At 46.4% G+C, this 13,382-nt stretch overlaps 1 protein-coding gene across 3 annotated transcripts in view; it reads left to right on the top strand.

The window, feature by feature from the left end:
* The window catches only part of SLCO3A1 (solute carrier organic anion transporter family member 3A1), a 333,380-nt gene extending 320,793 nt beyond the window's left edge, over positions 1–12,587 (top strand). The window contains exons 10-11 of one of the 3 annotated variants that reach the window (XM_064376269.1): positions 2,925–3,167; positions 11,927–12,587. In XM_064376269.1, coding sequence (XP_064232339.1) covers positions 2,925–3,167; positions 11,927–12,009 — 326 coding nt within the window. In that variant the 3' untranslated portion in view covers positions 12,010–12,587. Of the gene's footprint in view, positions 1–2,924; positions 3,409–3,472; positions 3,735–11,926 lie in introns of those variants that run through there. The other 2 variants (XM_064376270.1, XM_064376268.1) reach the window with 2 other exon arrangements.
* Positions 12,588–13,382: the final 795 nt, after the last annotated feature.

Raw genomic sequence — 13,382 nt, 5'->3', positions numbered from 1 at the left:
GGAACTCCTGGGCTCATGCAGTCCTCTCATCCTGAGTACTTAGCTTTCAAATTGCTGTTTAAAGCTTTTGTCATCTGGTAGTGGAGCTTGACAATAGGCAAGATGTAACTGCCATCTTTATCGTATAGAGGTATGTCCTACCTGAAAGACAACCAAATACTATAAAAATTCTCAGGTACCAGTACATGAAGGAGTTACATAGTGGTATTTGAGAGATTTTGGTTTTAACAAATGTCAGTGTTGCACATTTCCTTCGATGTGCTTAAAATATGACCTGATTTGCCCCAACCTGGAATCTGCATCCAAGAATCCATCCATTGTAGAGCAAGGGACATCATCCCTCAGTTCCTTCCCATGGCAAAGCGTTGACTAGAGCTGTTCTCTCCAACCTTGGCTCCCCATTGCGAGGTGATGGGTGGGTTGGACAAAGTGAAATGACCTCAAGAAAGGTCACGAGGCAGAGGAAGAGGAGGGAGGAGCATTTGGGAGCTAATCGCAACATAATGGTTATGCCCCATGCAGAGACAGAAAGGCGAATGGATTGGCTTCGTCCCACTGTGCCACAGAAACAGGCCGCATTAGTTCCCTGTATCCCTAGGTCTATCTGTAATACAAACGGGCTCAAGATCTTCATTTTTCACGTAAATAACGTGGCGTGTGGCTTAGTTTCGATTATGCAGTTGCCATGGCAGTTCCTACAGTTGGCTCTTTTTCAGTGAAATGAAGAAAGGCATTTGTGAGGGGGCAGGGAGAACACACAGGGTTGGTGGGGAAGGGCTCAGACACCTGGGCAGCCTTGGGACCACAGGGAACGCTGGGAATATGAGCTTCAATTCGGCAGGACCACAGCCTGACCTGGCAGCTGGAAAGAAGGAAGCAGGTTGTGTGGGATTTGGAGCTTGGAGCTTATTCATTCAGTCGAGCTGCTTGGGAAGTTTAATGAGGTTTCAACCAGGATCCTTTTTGGGGGTTTCTCTTTGAGGTAACAAGCATCGGAGGTGGAGAGTTCCAAGGAGAAGTACGGAGGCACCTGGCCCAGAGAGCCTGGAGCTCTGCCAAGCTCATTAGCACTGATAGGATAACACAGCCCCCTCTCACCCCATTCCACACCTGGCATTAAAACCGGGGGGAGCACTGCTTCCTTAAGCCTTGTATCTCTCCCCGGCTGCCTTTGGAGACCCCGCAGGTTGGAGGTGCAGCTGTGTTTATGATGCACGTGCTGTTACGCTGGCGATCATGGAGGGACTAAAGGGATCCATGCACCCCCTGAAATACGGGTTTGATTTTGTGGGTAGGTGTCTTTTTCTGGGCTATGGGTCTAGATCTCATCAAAATCTCGGAGGGACCTTCCTTAATACAAAATGAAATTCACATGCCCTAGGGCTGGGCCTACAAGGAACACTCCGGATAGAGGGATACGGGCCCTGGGATCTCAGAGATGGCCACACCTAGTTCCAGAGTTGACTTCCTCCTTCTGCATTCTGTCTGAAGATGGTTAGCACCTTATTCTGGCTTCAAGGGGACAGATATAGTTAACTATATCTGTTATAGTTAACAAAACAGTTAACAAAAAGTTAACTATTTTCGGGAATAGTTAACTTGTATCACTGATTCATCTGTCACTTTCCCGTGTACAGATGTACCGTGTCCATCATCTGTACTATGTACAGGTGTCTCTGTACTTCCCTCCCTGCACTCAGAGTCACCTGGGAATGGTGAAGTGCTGAGGACCGGGCTGCACACCAAATGCTCGTGATTTCACTGGTCTGGGATGGGACACCCTGGATGAGGATTCTCATGGGCAGCCAGGACTGATCACTCAGCGATAACAGGGGGCAGAGAAACACAGAGAGGAGCAGGGGAGGGAAGCATTTTTATCTCATCTGCCATTTTTGGTGACTGGTGTTAGGTGCCAGAAATGCTCTACTGTGAGGGTTTCAAAACTGGTTACCGACTCCTTCTGAGCTGGGAATATTCTTACCCACTGGTAATATATAGGGGAAGGGAAGTTGTCCGTCTATTTGCAGGTATTTTTCATTTTAAACTGTATGTGTATACACACAGATGTACTCAAGTCCAGCATCTGGTCCCTGCCCTCGAGCACACACAGCCCTAAAAGCCCCACGCGAAAGAACACCACACAGAGTACGCCACTTCGTTGCAGTTGCCTCTGTGAGACCGCACTTCTTTCACCGACACTAAGAATGTTTCCCTTCAGGGAAGACGGTCTTGTCCTTCTCAGGCTCTCAGCAGAGGATGATGATAATAGCAGCTGTCACTCACTTTCCACGGGAAAGTGGCACAGTACACACCGTTCATGCCGTCTTTTCTTGGGATGGAGTCTCCCTCTGTTGCCTAGGCTGGAGCGCAGTGGTGCGATCTTGACTCACTGGCACCTCCGCCTACAGTGTTCAAGCAATTCTCCTGCCTTGGCCTCCCAAGTAGCTGGGACTACAGGTGTACACCACCACGCCTGGCTAATTTCCGTCTTTTTAGTAGAGATGGGGTTTCACCATGTTGGCCAGGCTGGTCTCGAACACCTGATCTCAGGTGATCTGCCCGCCTCAGACTCCCAAAGTGCCGGGGTTATAGGCGTGAGCCACTGCGCCCGGCCGATGATTTTTGTGTGTCAAGTTAGTCTTCACAGCAGTCTGGTGAGGACTGTAGTACTATCATCATCCCCATTTTGCAGATAAGGAAACTAAGGCAAGAGAGCTTAAATAGCTTTCTCAGATTTGTACCATAATAAAAAAGCAGAACTGGGACTCAAACTCATGAGCTTTGGCTCCTGAGCGTGTCTTTCTTTGAGCCACAGAGCCAGTCTTACTTGCCCAGCAGTGCTATAAGAAAAGCTAAGCAGAGACCGGAACGGGGGTGCACCGGCCACCAGAGCCAGAACCTTAACGTTCTTTTCCCTGTGACAGGCTTCATCCCCCCACCCCTTATCTTCGGGGCCGGCATCGACTCCACCTGCCTGTTCTGGAGCACGTTCTGTGGGGAGCAAGGCGCCTGCGTCCTCTACGACAATGTGGTCTACAGATACCTGTACGTCAGCATCGCCATCGCGCTCAAATCCTTCGCCTTCATCCTGTACACCACCACGTGGCAGTGCCTGAGGAAAAACTATAAACGCTACATCAAAAACCACGAGGGCGGGCTGAGCACCAGTGAGTTCTTTGCGTCTACTCTGACCCTAGACAACCTGGGGAGGGACCCTGTGCCCGCAAACCAGACACATAGGACAAAGTTTATCTATAACCTGGAAGACCATGAGTGGTGTGAAAACATGGAGTCCGTTTTATAGTGACTAAAGGAGGGCTGAACTCTGTATTAGTAATCCAAGGGTCATTTTTTCTTAAAAAAAAGAAAAAAAGGTTTCCAAAAAAAAAAAAAAAAAACACGGAGGCACAGATGCACACACACACATACACGCAGACAGACACACCAACTTTGTCCTTTTTCTCAACATCAGAGCCAGACAGGATTCAGAATAAGGAGAGAATGAGATTGTGCGGCGGGGTCCTGGAGGCCACTCGCGCGGCTGGGCCACAGAGTCTACTTTGAAGGCACCTCATGGTTTTCGGGATGCCAACAGCTGCAAGCAACAGGCACTGCCAAATTCAGGGAACAGTGGTGGCCAGCTTGGAGGATGGACATTTCTGGATATACATACACTTATAAAACAGAAAGCATTTTTTTTAAAGTTTACTACAATAAAAAATTTTAAAAACCCACAGGTTGAAAACATTGCCAGATTAAGCACTAGTGACACACCCCGTGCCACCCTCCTCCTCCACATGGCGGTGGGGGCAGGCGCACAAGTCAGCGGGGTGGAAGCCCCACTCCTCTCTCTAACTTTCGCAATATGGGTCACTGTGTAGACGACTCACCCAGTCTGCATGTGGTTCAAGGCCCCAGAGTTCTCTCAGTGATGCTAATGGGTGATCCGCGCTGGAGTTTGTAATTGGCACCTCTCACCAGCTCCATTTCCATGTTCAAGACTGAGGGCCTGAGGGGGCCGGGTGGAGGGCCAGCACCTCCCCGTGGCAGGCATCCACCTTCCCCCAGCCCCACAGAGTGACCTCAGGAAGCAGTAGGCCTCGCCTGGCTATGACTGACCCGGCTCAGAGCCAGTGAGACCCAACACAGTCCGAGTCATTTGCTTACATTTGCCAAACATTTTGCCACTTTTTAAAGGAAAAAAAAATACAATGCATATGAATTTCAGACTGTTGTATGTATAATCCTCTAATACTATTTTTAACTACTTCTAAAATCTGTGTTAACCCTTCAGTCACTAACACAGTTCTCTAGGGCGGATTTATTATGCTGGTTGCTTTTACTTTTTTTTCTCCTTTTTTAATGTACCAAAAATAAGTGATACAAGGGATGCAATTAACCTATTGTAATTTTTATCATTTTATCCTCATTTGGATATTCTACAAAGAATATACCATGTGTTACAAGAAGAAAAAAAAATGCTTCAAAAAGAGAGTGTATATGCAGGCTGACTTTCAAAGAATCACTTTTGAGACAACAGGGGATGATGTGATGAATTGCAAATTTGCCTGTTAGCTTTCTTCACCATGATTCAGTGATCACTGTCATGGGAAGCCCTTTTATATTCATGCTTGACATTCTAAGAGGCTTTCTTTTCAGCCTGTGGAGGAGACACACTTAGATGTGGGTTTGTGTGTATGGGTGCAACACTTCTGGCGATGGGAAAGAGGAACAGTTCCCTAGCACAAGCTGTTACGCAGTCTGTAGCATCTCTGATAGTGAATTGACCCCCAAGCTCCTGGAAGCTATCACGTGTCCAATGCGTGAAAATGCCAGTGACATTTTCAGGGTCAGTCTTGAACTAAGGCCCTTGTCTGTGTGTGTTTTGAAAGTGGCTGAAACTCAGAGAATGAACCTGTTATGATTTGGGGTAAGAATCACGTGGGAAAACCTCTTGCAATCAGCACACTTGGTCTTCTATGGCCATTTCCGTAAGGGGACGGAGCTTTGGTAACGGCACGCACTCGTACACACACAACCAAGGCCTCAGCTAACGTACCCCTCATGCTGCCTCAGTGACATGTGTTCATGTCACACTCCTGGCCCCAGAAAAGAACTCAAAGGTTGATTGGCTGGTTTGCTTTTTCACTTTGGACACATTTGCAGTTTACCCACAAGCCAACAAAAGAATCAGGAGGTAAAAAACGGTTGGGGGTGGGGAGGGTATTGCACCAAATTTTTAATGAACATTGTAAATGAAGAGGCTGAGTGACAATCCAAATCTAGAGAAAGCACTGCGCAAGAATGACCAAAAGAAAAGCTGTGTCGTGATGTGGGGCCACTGTGATCAGCTGCCTGGGGCAGGATGCTTCCAAGACAGGCCTTTCATCTGCTTAGTGTTAGTATGTCTTTGCTGATGAAAATGGGGACACTCATTAGTATGTTAACTAGTAAAGGGGAGATGGTTCTCCAACCACTTCATAAAATATGTATGTTCTGTTGTTCCTAAGGCTTTGATACGATCCTGTACAGGTTTTGGTTTACTTTTGTTTTACAAATGTATTGCTAATAGGTCACGCTTATAGATGATTGCTTGGCCCTTCAAACTCAGTACACATACACTGAGGCCCTATGACCTAGTGTTTTATGGAACTATTTGCTTTGAGAGGAAAAAAAAAAAGTTTTTTAAACTGTTTGCATTTTGAATTTTTTTTTTTTTTTAAGATTTTAGGATGAATGTGAAAAAGATGTTAGAATAACAGGAAGACAACTCCAGGGCTGAGTTTTATCAGCAATTGGGTATAAATTTGAAGAGCCTTGTTGCAAGATGGCTCTGAACTGTGTTGTGTCGTCTTTTAAAGTTTTAATTTTTCTTGTATACTACAGAACAGAAACCTCAGTCTAGTTTTCATTTGCCTTTTGTTCTCTAAAGCAGCATTGTACATACAACACTAGATCCAGCCCCTTGATTATCTGTTTGGTTTCAAGTGAATGAAGATTTCCTGGGAAGGTCTCCATTGGATTCACAGAATACAAAACTGTACGGGATGGAATAAACCTAGAAGTGACTGCTAGAGTTCTCTCTGTCCTGCTACCAACTCTTACACCATGTCAGTTGAACGTGCCCAGGGATGGATGAAAAGTCTCCCTCTGCTGAAATTGACAGATCTTTGTAACTCCTATGTATAGACCAGGAAGGCTTGGATTTTGTTTTTGTTTTTTAGCCAATATCATTCCCTCCTATGAAGTAAGCGCATTTTACAAAGTGCCTCTCTAGGGGATGGGGTTTGCTGTCTTCTCTCAGCTGAGGCTGTGTGATGTCAGACCTCAGCTGAGAGAAGGATACAGACACCCTAGGGACACAGGGCTCCAGAAGGCCACAGCATGCCACGCCAGCTTTCCTCACAGCTAACGAAGGAGCGGGAATAGCCTCCTCTCACGGTCCCCCGGAGGAGCTTGCTGGGAACGCTTAACAGGTGAAATAATAACTGGAAACCAAGAGCTCCTAAGAAATCATTTGACAGAGTTGCTAACGTCTTCCAAGCAGGAGGGAGCACGCCCCTCCCTAAAAATCCCTTCCTTTTTACCATCTGATCATGGAATAGCTTGCTCTAGCGCTGACTTTTAAAGGTTGGTTGAGTGGCATCTGTACATTCCAGTCCTCCGATTCCACTGACCTGTGTTCAGTAATTGCCCTCCAGCTTCCCCTCACTCACACTATGGCAAGGCCTCCCAGCCCTTCTACTGGAAAAGCCTGCCGAAACGTTCCACACGAGGGCAACCAGCCCATCCCTGGGATGGTAGTCACAGCACTCAAGGAGTTTGCCCAGGAGAAAGAGTCTCTCGTGGTTGTTAATGGATACTCTTTCACACCTTCCAGAGGAGGTCATTCATTGAGAACATGTAAAATGGAGATAGATACATGTACTAAAAGAGAGACACCTCTGAGGAAAAGTGGTTTCTGGCTCCCCATCTACCTGCCGGGCTGCTTTTCTTGCTGCCTGCTGCTTCCTGTCCTAGGAAGTTTGGTTTCTTCTCTAGCCAGCCATGCCTGCCAGACCTGTGCGGTCTGTTCTAAGCCCCACTAGGAATCCCAGAGGCCCCACTCAGCAGTGGTAAGCTTATGGTCAATGTGTAGATGTCAATGCATCTGATCATTCAGTCAAGACCAGATGGACAGGATGAGCTTCTGCAGCAGTAGGGTGGAGTTTCGCTATATTTTATTGTTGCTTGAATCTTTGCTTTGGTTTGGTTTAAATGAGGGAAGAAACCATGCAAGAAGTGTTTTCAGTCTAACAGGTGGAGAATACTTGCCCCTGCCTGGTGCTGCTCTTACCTGACTATCCTGGTGGCTTGGGAGAACCACCTATCTGGCCAGAAGCCAGAGGGAAGTACCAGACACACGACAGAGGCCTGCTTACTCCAGTGGGCTCTGCCACGCTCCTCCGATTGTCCTCCTCTCAACCGTGATCCATGTTTCCCTTGAGAGGCTGTTTCCCCTTAGGTTAAAATCCACTTCAGATATCTAAGAGGTGCCAAATTCTCCAAGAGAGGGTGCTAGTGAAATTAAGTGTGACCTGGAAAATTAGTTCAAGACTGAAATACAGTATTTATTCATTTTCTACCCTTCCTTCCTTTTTCATTACACCTGCTTCGCCCAACTCACTGGAAACTGCTACTCTCCCAACAGCTGCAAGAACGTAATCCCTTAGAGTAAACTGCCCTAAATGACAGGCTTTGGACCCCACGCCCCTGGGGTATTGTCGTTGCTCAAGAGTAAACTGGAAGAATCTCTCACTGGTGGAATAAGCAAGGAAGATACTTTTGTTCAAATGCCTCTGATGGGGCCTGTTGCCCAGAATAGCATGAGGAATCCACCCTAACCGTGCGTGTGCAAGTGCACGTGTGCGCACACACACACACACACACACACCTGCCTCATCAGTAGCTTCAACAACCCAGAGTGCTCGGTCATCATGGCAGGGACAAGGGTTATAAAACCTAAAAAGAAATTTCAGAAAGCAAAGATGGCCCTGTCCCTCAGAAATCTGTGACTGCCACGGAGACAGAGCCAACAACTCACACTTCTCAGAAACTATCCACGTGGCAGCATAATTCTTCTCTGCAGGGCTTCTTTTATTTGAAGGTGCATTATATGAGCTTGATATATTTGAAACGTGTTTTTTTCATTCATTCCTTTACTTAAAATCTTGGCTATATGCCAGGTTCTAGATCAGATACAATAGTGGAAAAGATATGGTCCCTACCCTCCAAGAACTCCCATTTCAATGAGCTGGATGGATCTGAACACAAAAAAAAAAACCAATGGGATAACAGTATTAAGAGCTAGGGTCTGTCTGTGGATAAAGAGAGCCGATTCATGGCAGTGGTGAGTTCTGCCTCATGGCAGCAAGAATTCGGAAGGCTCCGGAGAGAGGCTGGCACAGAAACTAAGAACTAAAGAGCAGTGAGTGCCTTTTGGGGAGACAGGGTGAGAAGATGAGGGGCAGAAGGGGCCCTGAGAGCGAGCCACCAAAACACATTCACAACTTTTTTCCGTAATGGGCCAAGCAGTAAACATTTTAGACTTTGTGAGCAGTCTCTCTTGCAACTACTCAACTGCTGTAGTACCGTGAGAGCTGCCGTAGACCATAGGTAAACAAACGGGCTATGTTCCAATAAAGCTTTATTTACAAAGACAATCCGTGGCTGAGGGAAGGCCACAGTGTGCCGATCTCTGTTCTCTTGCACAGGCAAGGCCTCAAGCAGCACTGTATGTTTGAGGGACCCTAGCGGCTGAGCGTAAGTGAGGCAGATCCTAGCGCCTAAGACTCTGCTGTAGCGCAGGCCAGGACATACCTAGGAAGGGACCCTGAGCTAGGTGTCCATTGGCCTTAGCACCTGACCGTGAGACTCTAATTGAGATACCTCATTTCCAAGATAAGGTAAGTACCCCTTTGCTGTCATGTAACTGAAGGCGACGTTATTTTTCTCTTGTGTGATGAGGGGAGATGTGAACTGTATAGTCTACGTTCCCATACAGCTGTGACACTGGGTAGCTGGACTACAGTAACCATCCTTTTTTTCTTAAGTGATGGAAATGGGCACATGAGGAAGAAATGTAGGAACTAGAAAAAGAAGAGTGAGTCCAGATACCAAACAGTATTTCCGATCCTTTGCCTCCCCACAACCAACACAAAACACTGGCACCCTAAAGCTAACAGATATGCCACATGAAGTTACTTGGTAAGCACTAATAGTAACTACTACTAATCGTAGCTAACATTTGTCAAGCATTTACTATGAACCTGCTGCTGGCCAAGCTTATTTCATGTATTAGCTCATTTAATCTCAACCATAACCCTGTGAGATAGGAGCCGTTATGGGCTTCATTTTATGGGGAAGAAAATGAGGCTTGGAAGCTTCCAGAACTGGCACAAATTCACAAAGCAGAGCTGGGATTCAAACCCAGGTCTATGAACTCTGTGTCCTTAAAAAGCTCTCCTTATTCCCAGACAGACCCATAACCACTATGGGTACTACCTCCCTACTGAGCAAGACACAGATCCCCCGCCCTCCCCACCTTTAGACCACTGATCAGGAAGACTCTGGCCCGAGTGAACTATGGGGCCCCACACACTCTCACAGGCCTCCTGATGTAACAGCCAGGACACCATGCCAGCTGTGCTACGGGGATGTGTGCTTTCATTTGTCCTTCTTGCTCTTAACCCCTGATCCCAGTGGTCCATTGATATGAGGTGTTTTACCTGAAATGGACAGATAAAAGGAATCAGATAGGAGACTCCACTCTAATGCATTCCGAAATGCACTCTCAAAGCGCCAGGATGCCAGGGAGGCACTCCACAGCATCATCAGCTCTCTTGGGGAGACCCAGGTAACTGCCATGCCTGGCACCCCTAAAGTCTGCAGCATCAACCACAAGAAATCAGCTCTGGCCGCAGGGCTTCAGACACACTGAAGCTGGTCCCCAGTTGGATATGTCTTTCTCTATTCTCAGATTCCAGGCTTTTAGGAGCAGAATATCCATACATTTCCATTTCTGTAATAATGACCCAGGTCAACAATCAGGAGTTGGTGATTATCATAAATTTTGAAATTTTTCCCATAAGGTAGAATTATGTTCTTTCGCCATGAGCAAATGGAACAACATAGTAAGTTTTCTGGAGGTTGAACATTCTGTAGGTGGACACTTTTGCCATCCCATTAATGTTTTTCTTAACATTAGCCTTATAGAAGACTCTCACACTAAACTTATAGAAGATTGCTCTCATGGAGAGAGCTCTCATGTTTGGCAAGAGTATTTGATTTTATAATCTAAGGTTACGGCCTTAGATTATGAGTTGGAAGCACAGGACTTATAAAATGTTGTTATGAAAGGATCCCAACTGAACACAAATGCTGCTCCCATCCGCACTTAAAGGGAGGGAAGGGGCCAGGAAGCTCATGTTTATTAAACACCTGCCACCCACATGCCGGGTTCTATGAATTCATGATCCCAGGTACTGCTCCCAGCAGCCTTCTCACACCAGCCCTACGAGGTAAGTATGTATTTTTTCCACTTTACAGGTCTGAAGATGAAAGCTCAGCAAATCCAACCTTTCTAAGATTACATAGCTAGTTTATAAAGCCACCAGGAGCCAATGACAGATCTGTCCGATTCCTAAACCAGCGCTCTTCCCACTACAACACACAGCCCCCGAAGTTAGAACACAGAACTGGCTTCTTAGGAAGCCTCTACAAAGCCAACAGAGTGTCTACCTGTGGGAAACCCCTAGCAGGAGTCTATGGTTTCATAGAGAAGTGAGCCAAGAGTTGGAGGTGAGAACCTCTGCAAAATTTTGCCTATGGGCACAGGAATCTAGGTTTCACTTTGATCATTAAATGTTAAACATTTTATAACACTTCTCCTTTCTCCTTCAACCTTAGCCACATCAGCAGGAATTTCCCAGCCATTCATCAGCCTTTATCTTATTCATTCTGCTGAGCAGGGATCAACCCCAGCTCTCTAACTTCTGTCCCATCCTTCCCAACTCCCACGCCCACATCTTTTAGAGGAACCCCAAAACTATAAGAACTTGGGCCTTGTGAGAGTTAAGGAAGCATGCTCCAACTTGCTCAGGACTCAGGTTTCAGCTTCAAAATCTCGAGAAAAGGAATGACATTTCCAAACTGTCACCTTTTGTACCACTGGGTCAAAGTCTAAAGAGGACAAATGAATGAACAGGGACTTCTGTGGCCTCATGTTGCCTATTACTGAACAGGAGAGCTGCATGTCGCAGTCAATGAGCCCTGCACAGCTTGTGAATCATCACAGGGACTAGTTGTGTTTTTAATACCTTTAAAATGAAACCACAGCATCTATTCTGGAAAGGTGTCATAGGCTTACAAACCTTGCTCCAAAGAGGATATCGTTTTACCCAGCGTGCAGTCAATATCTGTGGCTACAAAAAAGCAAACTGTCCTGAATGCTGGAGGAGAAAGCGTGACATTGTGATGCCAAGTCGTTTTCTCTGACACTCAGCAGTCTCTTCAATAGAGATGTACAGTGACACATACAGCCCTAGAACACAAGGTCTGTCACTAGTGATTTACGTAAGACAAGGATAAATTATTGACTGGGATACATCTTACTCACCACCACCATCTGCTTGGCTGTTAGGATGGTCACGCAGATAAATATCCTTCTCAGAAAGGATATTTGGCCCTCAAACAGGTCTCTGGGCTCAGAATCTGGCCCCTTGGGGTTACATGGAATGAAACCCAGCACTTTATTGCTTCGACTGTCTACCCTTGTCCCTTCACTGCAAAGCCATCATGCTATTGAATAAGCCTGACAAAAAGTAGGAGAAGCAGAAAAGACCGATCTCTTTTTCCTCTTGGCTCTTCTTCCCTCCTCCCCCTTTAGGCACAGAGTACCAAGACATTGAGACTGAGAAAACCTGCCCCGAATCACATTCACCTTCAGAAGACTCCTTTGTGAGAAGCTGAGGGCCTGGCCCTCTTCCTCTTCCTGCAGAGAACAGCCCACCACCACCCACAGACCTCGCGGGCCTCACTTAGCGTGCTCCTCCCTGCCTAAGAACCTGAGGGTCCCCATGTGGATGATCCAGCCAGTGTGTGGTCCTTTGAGGCCTCAAGCACAGGCCTATGATGAGGACTAAGGAGGTGACCTATGGTCAGGCGTACTCCCAACAGCTGTCAGAGTAGGCATTTTTTCCTGGGTCTCTTAAAAAGTCATGCCGACCTGGTGTGCAAATTCCCTTCTGCCCATCCCTCCTCTGCCTCCTCTGGGGATGTCTCGCCAACATGCTTTACAGACTCCCCTCTTGGGAATGCTCCTCTGACCGAGGGCTTCTACAGCTTTAATGACATCAGCCAAGGGGGGTAAAGACCACCCTGTCGCACAGAATGGAGGGGAAAAAAGCACATACTCAATAGATTTTTGAGTGTGGTATTCTGTATTTTTGCAGCTTATATTTTCCAAATGAGCAGTTTAGAAATATGTGATGTAAAGTACATACTGTACGTTTGCTGAAAATTATATTAAAAGCACTATTTTAATTCTTCCTCTGTCTCATTCTGTAATCTCTGTTACCTTTCTCTCTTGTGCCTTCAGGTAAAACAATTCTAAAAGACTCTGGAGAGTGTTCCTGGCCACGTGTGTTCTATACTTATGGGCTTTGAGATTATGGACTTAAGAGAGTACGAGCGTTAGAACCAAAAAGAGACCTGAGTTCAAATCCCTACCCCAGCACTTGCTGCTGGTGTGATGTTAATGTGTGATCTGACTTCTCTTAGCCCCCGTTTCACCATTTGTAAAACGGGAATATTAATGCCTGCTTCATACAACTATGTAAGACTTAAATTAGATCATGTGTAAAGGTACCAAGTACAACATACAGCACAGAAACTGTCATTGTTTATTACTGCCTCAACCACTGGCTGGAATTAGATGCTCCCCAGCACTGATGCAGCTTCTGCTGATACATGTAGTGGTCCTATCCTGTCACTGTCTGGTTTTCATTTCTGATTCTCCCACTGTCTGTAAAGCCTAGGAGACAGGCAATTGGCTTCATCTCACAACAGCCCCACTGTCTGGGGTAGTGCATGTCATTCAGTGGCTGATGAATCAATATGCAAATGATTAAATGATGAAAAACAGCCTCAGACCCAGTCCTCTTCCTCAGTGGAAACTACAGCATTAGTCTACACAAGCCACCCAGTGGCTTTCCCATACCTTGCTAGGCCTCTTTGTAATGGGCTGGCTTCACCTCCACATCTTAATTAGTTCACTGGACGGACTGCGACCTCATATGAGCAGATAGGTTGGGTTGACACCTGCCAATGACTTGCAGAATGGA

Source organism: Aotus nancymaae, unplaced genomic scaffold, assembly GCF_030222135.1.
Source record: "Aotus nancymaae isolate 86718 unplaced genomic scaffold, 86718_ANA_hifiasm-v0.15.2.pri h1tg000014l, whole genome shotgun sequence".
In the NCBI taxonomy this organism is placed as follows: Eukaryota; Metazoa; Chordata; class Mammalia; order Primates; family Aotidae; genus Aotus; species Aotus nancymaae.
Note: the sequence above shows the minus strand (reverse complement) of the source record. Positions and strands in the feature narration are given on the sequence as shown.